Source organism: Myotis nattereri (assembly GCF_964212035.1).
Source record: "Myotis nattereri genome assembly, chromosome: 16".
In the NCBI taxonomy this organism is placed as follows: Eukaryota; Metazoa; Chordata; class Mammalia; order Chiroptera; family Vespertilionidae; genus Myotis; species Myotis nattereri.
Window position 1 is genome coordinate 31,488,148 of NC_138091.1, and position 21,911 is coordinate 31,510,058.

At 48.2% G+C, this 21,911-nt stretch overlaps 1 protein-coding gene across 11 annotated transcripts in view; it reads left to right on the top strand.

The window, feature by feature from the left end:
- The first annotated feature begins 2,392 nt into the window (after positions 1–2,392).
- Positions 2,393–21,911, top strand: part of MSI2 (musashi RNA binding protein 2) — a 348,010-nt gene continuing 328,491 nt past the window's right edge. For 8 of the 11 annotated variants that reach the window (XR_013996953.1, XM_081109238.1, XM_081109234.1 and 5 more), the window contains exons 1-5: positions 2,412–2,702; positions 3,003–3,043; positions 3,372–3,453; positions 4,150–4,234; positions 8,226–8,267. Coding sequence is in view for 10 of the 11 variants with exons in the window: in XM_081109238.1 (XP_080965364.1) it covers positions 2,641–2,702; positions 3,003–3,043; positions 3,372–3,453; positions 4,150–4,234; positions 8,226–8,267 (312 nt within the window). In the remaining variant the exon portion in view is untranslated. Of the gene's footprint in view, positions 2,703–3,002; positions 3,044–3,371; positions 3,454–4,149; positions 4,235–8,225; positions 8,268–21,911 lie in introns of all 11 variants that reach the window. The other 3 variants (XM_081109240.1, XM_081109237.1, XM_081109236.1) reach the window with 2 other exon arrangements.

Below are 21,911 nucleotides of genomic sequence, written 5' to 3' on the forward strand. Positions count from 1 at the left end.
TAATAATAATAACAACCTATTATAGTCCGTGCAGCGAAAGGGACAGCAGGAGGTAATTTTGGGGGACAATGACAGTCTTCTGGATCTTGATTATGGTGGTGGTTACCCAAGTCTAGGTATTTGCTAAAACTTACAGAATTATAGAATACAAAGAGCAAATGTGTTACTGCATATAAATTAAAAATAAACAAGTAAAAACAATGTAGTAATGGAGATAAAAAAAATCTAGTTCTTTCTCAATGACTTTGTAACTGCAGTGCTAGCCCCTCTCAGGCTTTTAATTCAGCTCACTGTCAGCTTGTGCAGGTCCACAACAGGGAACAAGGACACCCTACTCTTGCCTCGTGAAGGACAGAATAAATATGCAGGCAGCAGAGCCAAAGGGCATTGCACTGGTGGCCAGAACCCCTTTTAAGAACTGACTGGTGGGGGCAGGGTACGGCCTGGTGAGCTTAACTTCTCTGGGACCCTGATGTAAAATGAGGGGGTTGGGTCAGGAAAGGCCTTTCTACCTCTGATGGTCGGCAGTTCTAGCATAAACATCCCAAACACAATCCTTTTAGCTCTGTTGTCTGCATTTGTTATTGAGAATAATAAAAGACAATTACTGTAATAGCAACAGGCTCTTCCACATGTGAGACCCTATATGATTTGGGAAGCAGCTTGAAGTTACGGAAAATGCTTGGGCTTGTGGTATAAAGCTTTAAAGCGCCTTCTAAAAGTCATGTGAAGTAATGATTGATAATAAGCATGACCCTTCTAGGTTTACAGTGAAAAGGGGACTTTTACATTTGCTTATTTCAGTCCCTCTTCTCAACCCATCAATCCCGACCGGGAGAAATTATCTCAGTTTAGGAGACAGGGAGATTAAGAGAGTCTGGTCATACAAGCTTTGGCTGGTGTTGAGATTTTCCAAATCTTCCACTTTTCCAAGACCCACAGTGGGTTTGGTAGTTTTGGTGTTGAGTGTATTTCATTGTGTCCTAATCCTATGACATTTAATGGAAAAGTGTTTACTGGGCATCGATTCATGGTTAACACTAGTCTGAGTGTTCGGTGAACCACAGCTTTGTTGCCCCTCATGCTATATTAAGTCAGGGTATTGTAATAATTTAAAACAATAAGGATAATGGTTTTAAATACCCTATAAATTGATCCAGCCTGAATTTGGCCAGCCTGGAATCTGCTGGAAAAGTGTGAGGTGCCTCTGGGAAACTACAAACATCTTTTTAGAATTTTCAGTGAGGAAGGGATGAAGTCGGTATTAAGCACCTACTATGTGCCAGATCCTGCAGCTGCACCACACCTAAGGTGGCAGGTAACGGGTGAGAGGAGTGAAATGGGGGTGTCTGAAGCTACCCTCAGCTACCTCCCCAGATGGTGGGGAGTCTTGGGCTATGTTAATCGCAAGCATACTATGGAAAGGTTGGGAGAGGAATTTCCTAAAATAACTACCCTTCCCAGTCATCCCAGAAACCCTTCAAAACTAATTTTTTTTACTATATACAAAATTTTGCTTTGAATCTCAATCATTTGACCTTGACCCCTATAAACCTATTTTATTATTTTTTAAAACGCTGTATGATTAACGTGGAAACCCATTCTTCGACGCTTTCTCACCACTGGAATCGAGTCAGTTTCTCAAAGTTCCAAAATAACCTTTCCCGGGCACGGATTCGTACCTCTGCCGGGGAAGGGCGGGGAGCGGCGCAAAGACTTGCCGGTGTGGAGCGAGAGCCAGAGAGAACTTCAGCGCGAAAGGAAAATAAAACTTGTGGCTGGTGTTTGTGCGAGAGGGTCTCGGCCACCCAGAAGCCCCCGGATCCTGGGAGATCTCGGGGGCCGCCCAAGGAGAGCCAGGGTTTGGGTTTGATCCCGACGTCCTTGACCTAAATTTCTGCGCGGTGGCTGGAAAAAGGGCGCAGAACCGGGCGGGCGCCTGGTGCCATCCCCGGATCCCAGCGGCCACGGCCAGTGAACTTGAATGGAGAGGCCGAACTAGCGGGGGTGGGGGTCGTCTTCTCCCCTGTCCGACTGAGGATCGCCGCTAGCTTCCCGCGCCTCCCCCTTCCCCGATCCACCCTTTCCTCGCAGCCCATGTGATCCAGGGAAGTCGGGGTGCGCTCCTCACGCCCAGCGCCCCGGCCCGCCCGGAGGCGGGGCCCCCTCAGGCCGCGGGGTTCGTGCACCGCCCCCGTGGGTCTGGCCGCGGGGTGGGGGGGTTGCCGCCTGTGCGCGCGCGGGCAGGCGGGGGCTGCACCGGGGTGCGTGACGTCACCGGCATTGGTTACACGACGTTATAGAACTCCGCCCCACGTGCGCCGGGGAGGAGGGGGGAGGAGGAGGAGGAGAGGGGGGTGGGGAGGAGGAGGGGGAGAGGTGGGGATGGGCTGGGGGGGCGGGGACGGGGGGGGGGGTGTGCGAGCAGCAGGGCTGAGCTAAGCCGATCCCACGTGTGACGGCTCCGCCGCTGCCCCGGCTCCGCCGCTCGCAGAGAGATTCGGAGGAGCCCGGGCGGGGGGGAGGAGGAGGAGGGGCAGGAGGGAGCGGGAGATCTCGGGGCTCGGAGTCGGCCGCCGCTCCGCTCCGATCGCTGTGGGGCTCGGATTTTTGGGGGTGGGGGGGCGGGGGGGCTCAGATATGGAGGCAAATGGGAGCCAAGGCACCTCGGGCAGCGCCAACGACTCCCAGCACGACCCCGGGTAAGTTTCCAGCCGCTGCCCACCACGCCGCCTCGGGCTCGCTCTCCTTGCAGCGGCGGGGACGGCGGTGCGCGGAGCCCGGCATCTCCCGCGCCCCCCCCCGCCCCTCCCGCGCGCCCCCCTCCCCCCGTGGAAGTTACACACCTTTGGATTGCATTTCGCCGTCACCTTCTCCCCCACCCCACCTCCCGGCTCTCGCTTGAACGCTCCCCCCCGCTTTCCTTTTAGCTTTTGTAAGTTACACGTCAAAATGGCCGATCTGACATCGGTGCTCACTTCTGTTATGTTTTCTCCCTCTAGTAAAATGTTTATCGGTGGACTGAGCTGGCAGACCTCACCAGGTAAGGGAGGGAGGGGGGGACGCCTGGGTCCCCCCCTTCTTGGCTTCTTTATTGCTCTTTGTTATCCCAGTGTAGGAGCACCCCCCCCCCCGCCATTGGCTCCCCACTTCTCCTGTGCAAGGTTATTTTTTTAAATAGCAAATCCTTTCTGAGCCCTCTATGCGACCTCTGTTGCCGAATTTCCCCCGCGTGTGCAAAAAACGCAAAAACAAAACAGAATAACAACAGAAAACTACTTTTGGTTTTTGTCCTTGATCAAAATTTGCATTGCTTTTTTCCCCCCACACCTTCTCCCCCCACCCCCATCTCTCTCTTTCTCTCTCTACAGATAGCCTTAGAGACTATTTTAGCAAATTTGGAGAAATTAGAGAATGTATGGTCATGAGAGATCCCACTACGAAACGCTCCAGGTAAACCATTCCCTTCTGGATTTTGCCTTTATTTTAGAACAAAGTTTAAGTGTTATTTTTGGAGGCGTCTTAAGTAGCTAAGCGGATTTAGAATGGGGCTCAGGCATGTGGCTGGTTTCGAACGTTGCTCTATTCCACCCCCGTCCCCATAACCTCAAAGGTTATTGAAAATTGGGGCTTGAACTCTGTCTGGTTATACAGATCCCCAGCTCTCCGTCTTTAAGCCATTTCCCCGGCGCTTCTTTTTCTCCTGTTTAAAATGACATTCAGCTTCATTCACTTTCCACGTAGTTTTGTTTTTTTTTAATGCTTCTTCCCACTCCCAGCTCCCCAAACTCTTAAACCCCTGTTAGGGAGCTGGATGAATCTCTCCTAAGTGCCGGGTTTTCATCGGAATAAAACAAAGCGTTAAGAAAGGAAAGGGGAGGAGGAGGAGAGGAAACTGAGGTGGCGAAAGAGTGGAGGCACCAGCTTTTCCAAGTTACCTCCGCTAGCTCTGCCCCGTCCACTTCCCCCATTAACCTTGGCGTAGTTTCTTGCGAGGTGGAGGGCTGTAGACCCGAGGGCGATTGGAGGCGGACTGTGGGGGGCGCGGAGGAACTTTTGCTGCCCATTCTACCGTAGGGCTCGCTCCCTGTTGCTTTCAATGGTGTCACATTTTCTTGTTTGTTTTTCTCCCTCTTTGTCTCATTTCAGAGGCTTCGGTTTCGTCACGTTCGCAGACCCAGCAAGTGTAGATAAAGTATTAGGTCAGCCCCACCATGAGTTAGATTCCAAGACGGTAGGTTGCTTTTCCTTGTTGTTGTTTGCCCCTTTTCAGGACCAATCTGAGCCTTGACAGCCCCACTTAAAGGGACAGTGCCTTCTTTTGCTTCTGTGCTTAGAGCCAGGTACTTTTAAGCAGAGCTTGCGAATTGGCACTAAAGTTTGCTACCATCGCTGGGTTTGGGGTTTTCTTTTTGGAGCCTGTCCCAGTGGCTGCCAAGCTCGACTTGGGGGAGGGGTCCATTGGAGGGGGGTGGTGGTGCTATTTTCAGGGCCAAGGGACCCTGCAAAGAAACTCCACCACTGAGCAAAGGCAACTTTTCTTTGTCAGCTGAGGGAGCAGAGAGGGAGCTTAGAGCACACTTAACCAACTGTGGCTCTGGGAACTGGCTTTCAGACGGCACAGCCTGCTTCCTGGCTCAGCGGGCCAGGGGTCAGGAAGAATCCAGGGGGCGTTAATCCAGGTCCAGGCAACAGGTTCCTCCTGGGGCACTTCGGTTTTGAAATGGGGTTTGAGAAGGAAAGGAGACGCTCCCAGGGCCAAACTGGGCATCCAGTGGCTGACTCCAGATGGCATGAAATCTAAGGCTGATAAGGCCTTGGGTTTCAAAGTGATTTGTTTTTTTCCTTTTCTTTCTCAGATTCTTTATTCTGAGTGTGGGTACTTTTATAGCATTTAGAAGGTTTTGAAGCCTGGTGTTGAGGGGCGGGGAAGTCTCTAGGTAGAGGTCAGAAGAGGAAGGGAAGAAAGAGTATCAGTATAAAATAATTCATTTAATGGGGTATGTGTGTATGTATGTGTAATGTTTTATTTAGACCCTTGTGTTGGCTCTGTGCTCACCTCCCTTCCCTTTATATCTTCTAGAATTTTCCCACAGTTTTTATACATCTTGCCAAAGCGGGGGACCTGAGGTGACATTGGGATGCAGTGCTGGGCTACTTGGGCCTCACTTCTCTGGTGGGGTAGTGGGACAAGGCAAGGGACTGGGTGCTAGTCCCAGATGCCCCTTTCAAACTTTGGCAAGTTGTTCTCTGCCTCAGGCCTCACTTTCCTCTTCTCTAAAATAAAGGAGTGGAACCGAGATGATATTCCAAGTACCTTTTTTTTTAAAAAAAAATATTTTTATTGATTTCAGAGAGGAAGGGAGAGGGAGAGAGAAACAGAAACATCAGTGATGAGAGAGAAGCACTGACCAGCTGCTTCCTGCAAGCCCCACACTGGGGATTGAGCCCACAACCCCAGGCAGATGCACTTGATCGGAATCGAGCCCGGGACCCTTTAGTCCGGAGGCTGACGCTCTATCCACTGAGCCAAACCGGCCAGGGCTCCAAGTCCATTTGGACTTGAACTTTAAATAGAAGAAAAATAAAACAAAAACCTGGCCACTTTTGGTGTGCCTGCAATGACTGCAAATTTACCCTCTTTGGATAAGACTCCACACACTCTAAGTTGCTTTATTGTACTGGATTTGTCATAGCCTCTGGCCCAGCCTTTTGGTCCTTTTAGGACATATAATTTCAGGGACAGTCGTTTGTAGGATGATAATGGATATTTGAAGAATTATTTTACTCTTTGATTTTTGGCTAGACATTTCAAAAAGCTAGTAAAATTAGAGGGCAAATATTTCAAAGCAAATTCAGGAATGTATTATCCATTCCCTCTCCCCACCCTGGGTAGGCCAAGGAGTATTTGGTTTCTACAGTAGCTGGTGGGTCATATCCCTCACTATCAGGTGCAAAGCCTGCAGTTTCCCCTCCCTAATTGTGTGTAGACGTGTTTTAGTTCCTGTGATTTAGTATAACATAGCTTTTGACTTTGTTTCAACCGTTCAGTGCAGGAGGCAGAAGCGGTTGGTTTATTGACATGGAAACAGAGGATCTTGTTTACCGTTACCTTAAAAGCTTTGTTTAGGTAATGGCCATTCACATCCAAAATTGTACCCTAGTCCTTTCCTAGAGGATCTGTAGCTACAGTAAGTAGAGCTGAACCTAACTAACTAATGTTTTAATTTTTGGTAGTTTTTTTTTTTTTGTTCGTTTTAAAAAAATAGTTGACAGGGATGTGCAAAAGGTTGGGATTTGCCATGCTTACCTTGACCTGTCCTCTCCTTTAGAGATCTCAGCACACCGAAGAACTCTCATTGTGGAACACACGCTGTTATCGCGACATCCAATGCAGGAATTCCGAATTGGCTTTGAGTTTTGTAATTTTAGATATTTTTGTTTAGTGCTCCATTCTTCCCTACTCCCAGCCCCCTCCAGCTCCTGGCCTCTTCCCTAACACGTCCCTCACCTTTTACCCGACAAACAAGATGACTTATTATTGCAATTGTGTGCCTGTCAGCTAAAAAAAAAAAAAAAAAGACTTTGAGAGTGTTTACGAAGAGAAGAGACGTATCTGTCTTACGCTGGGTCAACAGAATGGAAATCCACACCTGTTGTATTTCTCTCGTAGACAGCTCTAGTCAGCGCTGAGTACACCTGTAGATGCGGTAATGTTAATCTTGATGGAAGGATAGTTTCCTAGATCAGAGATTTCTCTCTCTTAGTGTTTGAAAACTAATCTCTCATTTCTCAGGTGATGTTGAAAGGTAGAAAACAAACATACTGCAGACTTTTGTTAGGTCTTTAAACCACTTTCATAAAAGTGGTCGGTCTTCGTATGTCTTACCCGCCGGGGCCCTAAGGGATGCGAAGTCGGCGAGCAAGAATGACCTGTCGTGTGCTTTTCCTCCCTCGGTGCTTTCTCCCAGAGCATTACTCTTATTTATTTATTTAACCCCCTGGCAGAACTGAAATGAAGGTTCAGATTTACATTTTAAAAGGGGTGCGGGGGATCTTAATCTGAGAGGCAAAGCCTGTAAATAACTACGTGGTAGCAACATTCATGCCACTCTCCCCATTGGATTTCACCCAGTGACTCATGACATTTAGAAATCTAATGAAAACCAACGTTGGGAATCTTTTTTTATTCCTTCCCTACCCATATTTTCTGTTCAACACCTTTTCCCCAGCCTACTAGATTCAAATGCTTCTGTGGGAATTGTTTGAATTTTAAAGCCAGTCCCTGATTGAGACTCGTGCTCTGTAGTGGTCTAATCTAGGGTTGAGGATGTTTTCCCACTGGGATTGGGGTTAGGGCAGGAGAATACCCTGATTGTTATGCTACATTCTCATTTCTTTTTTTAGTAAAATTTTTTTAACCCTCTCCCCTTGATGATGTTTATTTGGGTTTAGGTTGCTTATAGATTTTTTTTTAACCCCTCTGTAATTTTTAAAATCCAGGTGGATGTTAGCTCATGTATTTCCTTTATTTTAATATTATTATTATTATTATTTTTAAGAACCAAGTAAGGCTCCATAGCTTTTACTACCTGTTTTCTTTTGAGATATAACTACAGAATAAACGATCCCTTTGATTAATTTTAGATAACTTTTGCACAAACGTATGAATTAATTCAAGCCTAGTATTGCATTGGATGTCTATGGAGTGCTTTGGGATGTCATTGATTTTCAAAATTCTTGGAATCACCTTCCCCTCCTGTGTTGTTTAGTTCTCACCGGGGAGAAGAAATACCATCCAGCTACTGCTGGAAGAGTCTTACATTTAATTTTCAGGCTATGATTTTTTCAGTGATTATGTTCCCATCATTTCCTCCCAGCCATGCATTGCAGATTAGATCGATGCGTTCAGTATCTGTATGATTCAGTGTCTGTAGGCCCTGGCCTACGTAAGAATCCATGAGATCTGGCTCATTAACAGCATCACACATTGAATAACATGGTAGGACATTTCAGAAAGGCTAGCTATATTTATTGCATTTTTGGGGAGAAACCATTATGTCTGGATCCAAGTTTAAAAAACTTTTATGGATTGCCCGAGATGTTACTAAAAGCTGGGTTCAAAGCCTGAGAAATGAGTGATTAATAATTAGGTGATTAATCATAATTTTTTTTCCTCTCCTGAAAGTATTACAATTGACTTCCACTTTTCCATTTTCTCCTAGATTGACCCCAAGGTTGCATTTCCTCGTCGAGCGCAACCCAAGGTAAGTAGGAGAACTGGCAATAGGATTGTAGCACTCAGGCATGGTTGCCAAGGATTCCAGGTTTCAAACGCAGCTCTGGCAATGCAGCACTGAATCCTGGTGCACACACTTCCTGGTGACAGCAAGTGGCTGTGAGAGGCCAGGCGCTTGGAGATAACCTGCGTCTGCAAGTCAGCCACCCGGAGGTGGGTTCTGGGCATACAGCTAGGGCAGGGACAAGCCTGATCCTTAGGGGGAGGACACAGCTCTGTCTGGTGCAATATCTATGCAAGGGTTCTATTCATTCTTTAAGCATTGCCAAGATCATATCAGGAAAAGTTGGACATTTCCTTGTGACCCTTTTTGGAGGGTACTCTTTTGAGGCCTTACAACTTGGAGTTTATGGAGAGGAGGAGAATTTTAGTAGCTTGTCCTCTCTAGGAAAAACAACTTTGTAGACCCATAGAGCCCTACATCTGACTGGGGAGTCTGCGGATGCCTGGCTTTCGGGTTGGCTGGATAAATAAGGGCACACTTGAAACCCGCTCTGCTACCGCTCTTGCAAGTGCTGGTGCCTGGGCGGAGAAGTCCTGCAAATGTTGTAAGCTTGTCTGAGTGGTACTACAAGACTTGCTTAAAGGCTCGAGATAGGCCTTCGCTTTTTCAGAAGTGTGTCGCTAGTAGTTTTCACTGAGCTTGCCAGGTGTGGCTGTGGGAACACAGCTGCCCGAGCCTGAGGTGAAATGTGAAGGGCTTATGGCTTACCTTTAAATTTGCACTTTTGCATTAAACTTTTTTTCTTTCCTGTATAGCATTGGAAGAAAGACTTTATCTGCACCTTGTGGCCTTGGCATTCTTTAAGGAAAGGGGAAAAGGTGAAGCTTCTGATTGTAGGTCATAAAGAAAACGGGCTGTGGCTTTAGCAAACTGAGTTTATTTCTTTAAGCTCGGTCTCCCAGAAGTGGAACCTTGTGATTGTGTTACAGGGAGGAGTGGTTTTGCACGTTAGTGAAGAAAAAGTTGGAATTACGGATGGTATTTTGAGAATTTCAGGTCTGATTCTGCCATGCGATTCCCTCCCTCTGTCCCTCCCTTCCTTCTTTTTCCTTTTTTTCTTACTTTTCTTCCTTTCTATCTAAGAAAGCACAAATCCCTTAAGTAAATAGAGTGGAATACTTTTTTTAAGGCATTTTTTTTTCTAATGTTAAGCGAATAAAAGGAATTAATGAGCCAAAGCAGTTCGATTATTTCTGTACTGGGCACGAACTTTGGGACTGTCTGAACTGCTTAAAAGTTGCTTTCTGAACTCTGGGTGACCCTTGACATTGCAGAAGGCTTCCAGAATAAGCAGCATTTCCTGGGTTTGGGAGATTTGCTGTTTCTTCCCTAAGTATGAATCTTCAAATTTCCAGGTTAGTCATTTGATCACCCAGAACTGGGGTCAGATTACTCTAGAGGGAAACTGGAAAAATCCCTGACTTGGTCAAACCATGGGTTTGACTTGTTTTCTCCTCCCACTTGCTCCTCCCCCCATTCTTTTACAAGAAGGCAGTATTTTTTTTTTAATTAGATGAAGGATTTAGCAATTTTAATTGCTTCTTAAAGACCGAGACTTTTTAAAAGATGTTTTTATTGATTTTAGAGAGAGGAAGTGAGAGGGAGAGAGAAAGGAACATCAATGTGAGAGAGATACGTGGATTGGTTGCTTCTCATTGAATCCACAACCTGGGCATGCGCCCTGACCGAGAATTGAACCCGTGATCTCTTGGGGCATGGGATGATGCTCAATCAACTGAGCCATATCAGCTAGGGCATATTTCATTTTACTATATCATGGCATTTGGTTTTTCAATGATACATTCAACTTGAACACAAGGCAGGATATTTCTTAAACTTGTCAGCGTGTACACACACCTATTCTACACGCCCTCCCCCCCCCCCCCCCCCCCCCGCCACCCTCACCAACCCAGAGCCTGGGATGTTTTAGGTGAATGCCATACTTAGATGTGAAGAAACATTAAACCAGTTGGGGAAGGACATCTTTCCATGGGATTCTAGGGATTTTATAACAATACCTTGTTTTTTATGACACACTTTACAAAGGACTTTCCTATCCATTATCTCCATCTGAATCTCAGGTCCTGCGACATTGAGCAAATTGCCTTCTCTCAGTCTATTTGCTCATCTGTAAAATGGAAATGATGACAATATCTCCCTCAGAAGGTTGTTGTGAAGAATAAAAGCCTGGCACAGGGTGAGGGCCTCGTAACTCATCATCATCACCACCACCACCACCATTATTGTTGGTTTAATCATTTTTGTTGTTATTGATATTATCAAGCTGCACAGCCTGACTTTCAATCCCGGCTGTGCCACTCATCAGCTGTATGAATTCAGGCAAATCATTGAACTTCCCTGCACCTCAGTTTCCCCATCTTGTTGAGTTTTTGTGTGGATTAAAGAAATCATTAAAGGTAAAGTACTTAAAAAAAGACCCGGTGCAGTGTAATACCTATGTGTTACCTGCTGTTTTTACTTTACTGTTTTTACCTGCTGTTTTTGTAATCAGCCCCTCACCCCAATTCCGTGAGAGGGCTGGTAATAATAGTAACGATATGAGTTGAAGTGCCAGGCTCTGTGGAGGGACATTATGCATAGTAACTCCTTTTGTCTTCACCTCTGTCCTGTGAGGTGGATAGTAGCACTATCTCTCTTTTCTAGATGAGGAAACCCCAGTGCACGTGGGTTGAGCAGTGTTACCCGGAACCCACCCAGGCAACCTGGCTCCATGCCGGGCCCTCTCCCAGTGCGCTGGCCTGGGGAGGGGTAGTGTTGCACCCCCTCTCTGTTAGGGGCAGGAGGTGGCAGAGTGGTCACCAGGCTGTGAGGGGCAGAACCACAGCCATCATCTCAGGACTTTGAGGTGCCATGGTTGGGTGATTAGCTCAACCCCGATGATAACATCCCGTTGTGTGGCACCGTCTGCTAGCAGCTCTCCATCTGACCCCCGGGGCATCTTTTCAGATGGTTCTGGAGTTGCTCACCCCCAGGGAGGCAGCTGGGGAAATGGCAAGGTGTGTGGTGGCTGGGAGTCGGGGCAGGGTGGGGAGAAAGCACCTTCCTTGTCCACCGTTATTTTCGCATAGAATCTGAGCCCAGCCACAGGGATTTCAGACTCATTCATGTTGGAGGCCAAAACCCGCTGGCAGGAATAGAGAACTTTAAGTCAAGACTTATTTATTTCTTGTTTATCTCCCTTCAGTAAAACTTCTGCATGTGTGTGTTAAGGCCCCAGGGGCAAGGTGAGCTGTGCCCCTCCTCGACGACTGGGTGAGGAGCTTGTAGATGATATGTCAGCGTGTGTTTCGGTTACAATTCATTTCAGTGCTTTCTGGCTGCCCCTCCTTGCTGACACTCGCCAGAGAAATATTCCGTGGAGGTGTTAAAACAAGACCAGTGGAGAGAAACTGTAACTTAAGATGAAAGAAAATCCCTGGCAGTGAAGAACAGATTTCGTATTAGCACTGTCATAATATTCTTTAATGTATCACATAAATAAAAACCTGTTTTGACCAGAATTTTAACGAGCGACCAAAGGAGGAGTTTTGAATCCCGCCGTTCATTTATCCCCTTTGCGATGTAAATGTTCACGTCTCAAGTGAAGTGCGATGGGGCTTTATTAACCAGTCGAGGGGCGACTCTTCAGAGACTAGTGGCCGCTAATTAGTGAAGTGCATTTTGAGCAGAAGAAGATGGGTCTGTTCTGTATCTTCCTATTTCTCCAGATGATGATTTCATTTTGTGAAATATGTAAGAGTTTCCCCCTCTATCTTTTTAAAAATTAAAATGGCCATGCTACTCTAAAAAGATGACTTAATTTGAAGCCGTTGGAGAAACGGAGATGATTGGGATCAATCATGTCACATATCCTTCCGTCCCTTTGGACGGATGTGCTGGCGGCCTGGAAGAGTTTTGCTCAAGCTTGTGGGTTCTTTTTCTTGTAGGACAAACCAAGAGACTGCCTAGGATCTTGCAGCAAGAGTGGGTCTGGGCATAGCTCTGTCTGCCCTCCTTATCCTTGTGTATAAGAAAGTCTTCCCATTTTGCTCCTTAAGTCTTAGAGGCCACAACCTTTCCGAGTTGCCTTCTGTTGCAGCTGGTGACCCAGGCGCGTTACCTACGCCCCTTCTCGCCTTGGTTTCCTTCTCTTTAAAACAGGGACCGTGTAGTGCTTCACCTGGAGCTATTTCCACGGTGAACGCGGCAAGTTTCTGTCTGGCACCTGGCAAAAATGTCTGCTGATATTATTATTAATTGAATTATTTTTGTGAAATAAAAAAAAAATATGATGGTGAAAATGCCCTAAGAAAATTCTTAATGGGAACAGAAGCCCCCCGATGGCAGGGGCTGTTGCTGTTTGGCGGTTGGTAACTGTTAAGTGCGTGAGTGGAACCCCGCCTGCCTTCTTCACAGTGGAGGCGGCTGACCCCCAGGGAAGCTCTGTTCGCTGCCCGGTCACACGGCTACGTTGCGGCGAGGCTGAGCTGGAAGGCAGGTTTTCCTGTTCCCAGGAAGGTTCTGTTGAGCAGGCATCCAGATGGGTGCAGCGCAGCACGGGCGTTTTCCTCGCGCACCTCCTGTTCCTCACCTCCTGTTCCGGGGGAGCGGTTTCTTGGCAGCTTCTCAAGGGCGAGGGGTGAGTTTTCGGCATCTGGCCTTCCCCACTGCTGTGGGTCGGGTCATGCTAGCGTCTTACCATCTTGGAGGATCTGCAGCTGTCATCTGGGCAGCCACAGTTAACAGACCTAGGGTGGGTTTCTGGTTCCCAGTGGGGGGAGGTGGCGGTGTGTCTGCAGCCCGTGTCCACACTGCCAGGACCTCGGGGGTTAGTGGCTTAGCCTCTTTCTTGTTGGGGACAGCAGCTCCTTCCTGCGTTCCTGCCAGCAGCAGGTGTCAGCTCAGGGGGAGGGGCATCTCGTCCTACAAATGTCCTTTCCCGGATTCTGCCTTTCCTCACGTGCTCTTGTTTCAGTGTTAAGGTTGTTCTCCTGTGTTCTGTGTCAGAGAGTTTGGCAGACTGGTGAGAATCCCTGTCCCCCATGAAGGGAGGAGGAGGAGGAAGAGGGGGAGGAGGAGGAGGAGGAGGGGGAGGAGAAGGAGGAGGAAGGCACTCTCTGAGGAGCCAGCTGACCCTCTTGGGTGCCCCTTGAGACAGCACCCCTTCTTCTTGTCCTGTTTTGTATTTTTAAACCCAAACATTCTTTGGCCGAAAGTGCCAAGAACACACAGGGAGATGCAGCTCATCATCTCTGGCCTCTTGTTTGATCCAGAGTATTTATTTCGTAAGTGCCCGTACAATTGTTTCTCATTGCTGACTCTGTGTGCCCGCTTTGGTGGGTTCAGGACACCCTCCATGGCTTCCTGGTGCCCAGCGAACAGTCTAAACGTTTTAGCCTAATAGGGAACGTCCTTCAATATCTGTCCGCGGGGAGGGGCAGGGTCTTCTTTCAGCTTATTTCCCTGACTCATCCACCTTCTGCTGCCTTGAAACTGAGTGTCTCCCTTCTCCGAATAGCTGTCCTTTTGTGGATCCCATCTGCTCTGCCCTTCCTTCTCTCTACTGTCAAAAACAGACCCCCTTGCAAAGCCCAACCTAATCGTTACCTCTTCCGCACAGCCATCCCTGCTCCCTCGTGGACACCATACTTCTCCTCTGGATTTCCACGGCTCTTTACCTATTCTTTGGTTATAACCCTTTTGACAATCATAGGTTAGCAAAAACATCCATTAGGCATTGTGCTAGCCACTCACTCATTCATCTACTCACCAAACGTTATTGAACACTTGCTGTGTGCCAGGCCCTGCGTGCGGTTCTGGGGACAGTGTGGAGAGTAAGACCAAGTCCCTGCCCTCATGGGCTTTCACTCCTAGTGGGTCAAGTTAGCAGTGAGTGAATGGACGAGCACATAACGTGCCAGTGGGTGTGAAAACCTATGCGGGGCGAGAGTGATGGAAGGGGTGGGGCTGGACCAGATGTTTTCGTACAGTCATTTGCCACTTGGAGTATTCCGTTATTATTTACCATGTTCCACACCAGGGACTGTGGTAGGCGCTTCATTCTGAGTTTATGGTTATTTAGGTTCATGCCTTATTGCCTCCACTGGGCAATAAACTCTAAAGGTACAAGCATATTTTACTAGTAAAAAACCCTTAGCTTTTAATACTGCTCTCTTGCACACCTTGGGTCTCCATTTAGATAGAATGAATGCAGAGGACACAGGAGACAGCGTTCTTGTCTTCAGGAGTCTTCCTTCCCTTCCCTCCCAACACAGGAGGGGCCTGTGTTGCAGGAGAGGACACACGGCACACAGTAAGAAAGGTAGGAACGGCATTTAGAGGAAGGAGTGCAAACAGCTTCTTGGAAGAGGTGCTCTTTGCCCCAGAGCCCGTAGAACAGGTAGGAAGGAAGAATGGCAGGAATGCAGTTTTCCTACCAGGGGCTAGGAGAGGTCTGGGCGTGCGGCTCTCTGTCGCAGAGGGCGTGTGCTGCAGAATGCTCCGGGGTGAGGTATGGAGAGGAGGTTGGGGCCAGGCTGTGGAAGGCCTTGAATGCCGGGCAAAGCAAACGAGTTTGTGCTTTGCTTGGTAGGTGCCGGGAGCCCACTTCGGTGTGCGGGATCCCCGGGATGCTCCGCACCACGCTAGGAGCTCTTCGGGGCCTATCTAGAAGCTGGGGTCACACATAGGACTGTGGCCGATGCAATTTTGCGGGGAGTTTCTCATCCTGAGCTTGTGCCGTCAGCGAAATTCATAGCGCATTCGCTCTGGCTGTTGACCCTTCTTTGGGAGTGATGTTCTTGGCAGGTACCACCCCTGCTCTTTGGGGTGTGTGGCAGCTACAGAACAGCTCTGTCATTCTCATGTCTCCATCTTCCTCTCCACCTCCTTAACAAGATGCCGCGATGCAGACAAAATTCTAAAGTTCAGTACTCTGTCCTTGTCCAAGCTGTGCTCGTGACCTTCCCGGAGGTAGGCAGTGAGATGTCACTTCCTGGTATGGAAATCACTGGTTGTCTACATGACATGAGTGCACGTGTCCTGTGGCTCGGAGCAGCCTGATCTGGGACCGCATACGTGGTGTCTGCCTGGCGTTACCTTGGGTCGAGTGGCTGCCTGTGATGAGCAGGAGCCTTTGGAATTGCACCCTCTGCTTTCTGTGTGGAGTGAGAGGTGTGAGCACTTGTGGTCTGAGGACTGAGCACCCCGTGGTACATGGCAGCCTAGGGTGGTTGGTCCATCGGAACAGGCATTCCAAATGCAACAAGGTGTCCCCGCCCTCCCTCCCTCTCAAGGGTAGATAGCATCAGGCTCCCAAGCTGGAAGGTTGTTTTCCAGGTTGGGCTCCTGGATGCCACCCTTCTCTGTTTTAGCTTTGCGACCTTGAATAACCCAAAGGAAAAATTCTAACTCAAAATGATGGCTGTTGCTTATTGGGAGTCAGTGTGTTCGAGGCACCGTGCTAAGCCTCTGGATACTTAATCTCCTTTCATTTCACCCTTACAACAGTCCTTTGTTGATATTATCTCCACTTGACAGATGGATAAACTGAGGCCGAGTGAGGGTAAGCAGCTTTCCTGGGGCCATAGAACTAATAAGGATCAGGGTTGGTGTTTGGGCCATCTGAATCCTGTGTCCTGGCTCCCTTAACCTCTAAGCCCCTCTGCTAGGGGTGGGGGGCTACATCCAACACGACTGGGTGGATTTTAGGTTCTTGGAGTTTGCCTGACTGCTGAAAAGTGCTCAGGCCAAGGAATAAAATTTGGCCAGGAAGCTCCAGGTTAGTTTCTGTTGCCTGTTTTATAAAAACCCGATGAGCATAGTTAAATGTCCTTATACTAGCTATGGAATTTTGGACAAATCACGTAATATATATATAGCCTCCATTTCTTCACCTATAAAATGGGGCTTTTAAACAGTACCTATATTATAGAATTGTTAGGGAGATTACATGAAGGGCCTCGGGTGATATCTGCACATAGTAGGTCCAGATGGCACTGCCCAGATCACAGGAGACCCTTACCCAGGAGCCCATGGGTTGAGTGGTACTGTTGCTGCTTTCTAGGGATGATGATAGAACAGCCTGTGTCGGTGGGTTGGCCTGCTCCTGGGGTCCTGGCTCTCAAAGGGGAGATGGCTTGCATCCTTTATCTTGGGGATGCTCAGTGGGCACTGGGAATTCATTTCCTTTTCCATATCTGATGCTGTGTTTTTGCTGCCTCTGAGAGCGAAGTCCTGGGGCACAGCTCGGGGACAGCTAAGACACCGCTGTGTGAGAGGTCTCCCCCTGAGCCTTCGCTCTCCCAGCCTTGGTCTTTATCTGCCTGGGGGCAGGTCCACCAATGAGGGATCTGAAAGCATCACATTCATTTATTTGTCACTGGCTGTGACAGGCAAGTTAATGCTAATGGATTCTTTTTTTAGCCTGTTGTCTGGGATGAGTTTCTCCCCAATGTCCTGAAATCTAAGGCATTAGGGGAATGTGTAACTTTTATGGTAGGGGAGGATTTAAAAGATAAATAGGGTTTTGTGTGTGAGGGCCTTAAATTTAGGTTAGGGGTGAGAGCGGGCAAGGGAGCGTCTTCTTTTTAAGAAATCCATTCAGAGCTCTAAATTGCTGTTTCTGTTTCAATTATGTGACAATTTCAAGGGTTTAGAAAAATCTAATAAAATGGTCTTGATGATGCATTCTGGGGAGAGAGTGCTTTAGAAGATCCAGGAGAATAAATTCCTCAGGGGTCAAGAGAGTCTCATTCCTGCCACCTCGGGCCTTCTTTCGTCTGGGCTTTTACATTTTTATTGTTTTGAAGGGCAGAAAACAGTGTTGGAATGTATTCAGCGCTTCAGCCGTATCCTCCACCGAAATGAATTATTCTCTTTGGGCGATTGCAAATAGACGGGCCGCTGCAATCACTAGCTCCTTTATTTTTTTATTTTTTATTTTTTAAGCTGGCATGTTGTAAATGACTTTCAGAGCATGGTTTGTGTGTGTAGTGGATTTTAAATAAAGCACCAAAGAGAAGAAACTGGAGGAGAGGGGTAAGAGTGAGAAGAGAGGCCCTATCAAAGTTTTTTTTTTTTCCGTCTTCGGGCTGCCTGCAGGAACAGAGTGCAGAAACACTTACTGTCGCCAAACGTGAAGCTGAGTGACATTAGCTAGGGGACCGCTCTGGTGGCAGGGGACAAGGAGCCCTGGAAGGAGAAGTTCTCCTGCCTTGCTCGCAGCCCAGGTTGTTTCCATCTGCACAGATGCACGGGCGGCTGCGTGTTTTTGCGTGCACGGGTGGGTGCCTGCGTGTTTTTGCGTGCTTGCCCTTTGTTCCTAAGTCTTCTGATGACAGTTTTCACACCAAACCCTGCTCAGTTTGCTACAATATTCTCCATCTGTTCCCACCTACTGAAAAGTAAAGTTTTAAATGGGGAGGCTTTTTGTTTTACCTTCCAGGTACTTCGCTGGAGCTGGGGTGGGTGACATGAGAAGCTGAGCTCACAGAGCTGGGCGCTGTTGGAACACCAAAGCCAAGAGTGCGAAAAGTCAATAGCCTCATCTCTGAAACGGATTCCTAGGAGGTGGGAAGAGAGAACCCGTTAGTGTACAGTGTCTTTTTCCTTTTTAAGCCCATAGCCTGATATCATTTCATATTGATGGTATAAATGAAACATTGCAACAACGGCTTCTTAAATATTTTAGGACCTTGGAGACTATTCCCTGTTTCCGTGTTGCTCTTGTGCAAGAATTTTCAGTTACTCCAGAAAAGCTGCAACATTTCGGGTAGATAACCTGGTAAGGAGGTGAGAAACCTGGGCATTGCCGCCTCACTGGAGAGGGGCCGTGGGAGTACCTGGCTCCGCCTGTCCTAGCAATGCGGCTGCTGTCTTCCACTTTATTCCTTACCATGGCTTTGGAGTGAGCATTCTCAATAGTAATGGGCAAGTGTTTAAAACTGCTGTGAGACCTTAAGAAAAAAAAAGTTAGCTTGGACCAGGGGAGGGGTGGGTGGCTAGAAAGACAGTGTGCATTTATTGATGCATATCTTTTTGGTAAAAATCCTTTTCAACTTAGTTCCCTCTGGGAGAGCTCTCAAATCTGTCATTTTTGTAGCTAACGGCAAACAAACAAACAAAAATGTTTACACTCACACACATCACACTTAAAAACCAACCAGTAGGCTCACCGTCTGTTCCACCTGGGAAAAAAGGAGCGGATGCGGATTCTCGAACCTGGGAAAGCCTGGGCGGTGGCTGTCCACGCGCCCGCTGCGTGTGCACGCTTCCTCTTCCGTTTCCCAAGCAGACAATTGGTTTTAGTAAGAACCTCTGACTTGATTAGGGGGCCCTTAGGAAATTAAAGTGTGTTTGAATTTTACAAGTATAATTTTAATTATACACATCCCGCGTTTTTCACCGGGGAGCCGGGTTCAGAGCCTGTTTTCCTGTACTCACAGGGGTCGTAAAGCTGGTGATGGCAGAGGGCCTCACTCACATTTGCTTGGAAAATAAAAATCCACGGGTTGACCATTGTTTTCCCCCGCAGGACAGGGCGTTCACGTTCACGTCCGCATACGTCCCGGGTCCTCGTTAGGAGTGTTTCTTCACTGGATCCACACGACTGTAGACGTAGTCGGGGGTGGGGGGCCGGGAGGGGGACCTCATTATGAATTTTTCTGCTGCACTTGCTGAAAGAATTCAATTAAAGTTCTTTTGAGCACAAGTCCTGCCTGGGTGGCTTGCGTTTGGCACGCTGCCAGGGTAGCGTGTTATCACCACATCATCCTGTTTGCTCGGAGCCCGCGCAGCCGCAGGGTTGAGCTCTTCCAGCTGCCCCTCTTTGGCGCGACCCCGGCGGCTTAGATCAGAAGGTGCCCGAGTTCTTTTCCAGGCTGTGAGGAGATGACGGAGAGGGGACCATCAGACGCCCCTGGGCGTCCCAGGAGGACTGACTGTGTTCATGGGAAATGACCGTTTTTCAGGGCATCCAGCCGAAACCCCACGTGTCGGGGGAAGTGCTTTGTGGGTTTGAACTCGAGAATCCTCAGACACCTCTCTCTGTGCAGAGCCTTTAAAAGCTGCCTCGAGACCAGCTCTTCTGGTCTTGGGGACTGTCGGCTCAGATATTGACAGGAGAGCTTGAAGTGAACAATTGCTGGTGATAGAGAAATCGCAAAACCATCCCGTGAACGAGCCACTGTCATTCAGTTTGGGGCCTGAAAATGAGGGAAAAGAAAACCTCCAGATGGAGTCCTGATCCCGCCCCATCCTCCTGCTCGCATCCAATCACCGACTTCATCGTTTTTCTTCCTTTCCGTTGAGGTGGCACGGTTTAGGGCTGGAGCACGGGCTCTGGGACCAGGCAGCCTGAGTGGGAATCCTCGCCCTGCCACTTGCCAGGTGTGTGGCCTTGAGCAAGTTACCTAAATATTCTGTGCCTTAGTCTTGTCATCTGCAAAATGGGGATAAGGGTCTCCGTCATGGGTTTGTTGTGAGGGTTACGTGAATTGACATATAAAGTGCTCGGAAGGGTGTCTGGCACACGTGAAGCGCTGTGGATGTGAGTTACAGTGTTAGGAAGAGTGACGTCCAATGGCAGGTTCGGCCAAGTGCTGATCGTCTGCCTTTCTCTGTGGTTGGAGAACTGTAAGTGCTGGAATCTACTTCCTTACTTATATTTTTCTTATGTATTGAGAAATACAGAAGAGTATGTATACACATGGCTGTATGGACGTGTGGATATAGACAACAGGTGGGATTGCTGTGTAATTTGCATTGAGATGTGTGTGTGTGCTGTAACGAATGAAGCATGTGGTTTGGTAGGAGCACAGCCTCTGGGTTCCAAGGGACCTACTTTAAATTTTGGTGCTTCCTCTGCGACTTTAGGAAGCTGTTTTAACCGTTCTGAGCTTTGATTCTACTCCTAAAGAAATGGAGATAACAGAGTTGAGGGCTTGAAATGAGACACTATAAATAAGGTGCTGTTGACACTTAGAACATGCTAATTCCTTCCCCCATAACCAGAGAGGTTTTTTTTTGTTTGTTTTGGTTTTGCATCTTGAAAATGAAAAAGATGGAGTGTTCTGCTCTTGCTGGAGATGAGGAGGCCTGACGTTAGCTAGTAAGTCCTTAGATGGAGTAGAGAGAAGCAGACCATGAGAAGAGGGTGTGGCTTTCCTTAATCTACATGCATTAGGGCTGTTTCAGGGGCTTCATTTCACAAAACCCGAATTTCCAACGGTAGAGAAATACCGTAGACAGTGTTCACAGTCTTTGAAGGTGGGTTTGTTCCTTTGACACTTGGTGGGACCGGAAGTGTGGGGCTGGGTGGTTGAAGAGGTTTGGGAGATGCTTAGGAGGAGGAATAACTCCAAGAAATGAAAGATTCCCAACCACAAGTGGGGATATTTGGGAGGGTGCGAGAACGTTGGGATGGGACAAGCGTTACCTTTCCATAGAACCTTTCACTTGGGGACCCGGGACTTTAGATTGTGAGCTGCAGACCCGCGAGCCCCGTCCTGCGGTGGAATAAGTTGGGCAGAGCTCCAGGAAATGCCCACAGTCCAGCCGCCCGCCTGGTCGGTCGGCGCCTGACCCTCAGATCTACCGTCAGGGCTGGGAAAGCCCAGACGCCTTAGCACACCCACAGTTGTCCAGATCTCGTTCATTTCCAAATTAGTCCCCTCTACTTCCTGTCGGCTGGGTGGAGTTCACCAGGCCTTGCTGGGAGCCCGGAGCTAGATTATGATTATAGGTGGATCCCGGGAAGGGGATGGGCCATGTGTGAATGTTAGTGTGCAGAGGATGGAAAGGGGTGGTCTGGAGGAGGGAAATAGTAGATTGCATTGACTAATTATAGGGAAAAAGCCATATTTGCTGCTCCATTAAGTGATCGCTAGGCTATGAAGCAGTTTATTGTAATTAATGCAGAAACAGCAAATAAGTGTTGTGTTTGGAGTGAGGGTCTCCAAACACCCCCTCCCCCTTCAGTGTTCCACGCCCACTGCTCCCCCAACCCCCCATGATCTTTCGAGATAAAGGGTCTGGGGACCCCCTCATCTGAAGGGCGGCGGTGGAGTCCTGGCCAGTTTTCTGCTGGTTTATTTTGGACCAACAAGGAGGCCCTCTTGCCTGATCCCTTCAGAACCTTCTGTAGGGTTTTTACGTTTTCTCGGGATGAAGGAGGAGGGACCGACCCGTGCCATCATTGCTATTCTTGCCACAGTCATTTTAATTTCAGCGCGCGAACGTGGCAGGCTGCACCGCCAAGTCTACCGAGCTGCGGGCCGTGTGGAGTTGTGATTGCTTTCCTTGATGATTTCTTGTTCAAATCAGCGGTGCTCTTAATTTTCCAGATGAAGTAAAAAGAAAATTGGCGACTCCCCTCCCGTCCTGTGTCTCTTCCTCCAGGTTCTCTGAGCATGACTCTGATTTGGAGGGTTAATATTAATTAGGAACTGGTTTCGACCTCCGTGGCTCGACGAGGGAGCTTCAGCTGTTCTGACGAATGTGGCTCCTTTTCGCCTGTGTGTGTGTGTGTGTGTGTGTGTGTGTGTGTGTGTTGTGTGTAAGAGAGAGAGAGAGAGAGAGAGAGAGAGAGAGAGAGAGAGAGAGTTTCTG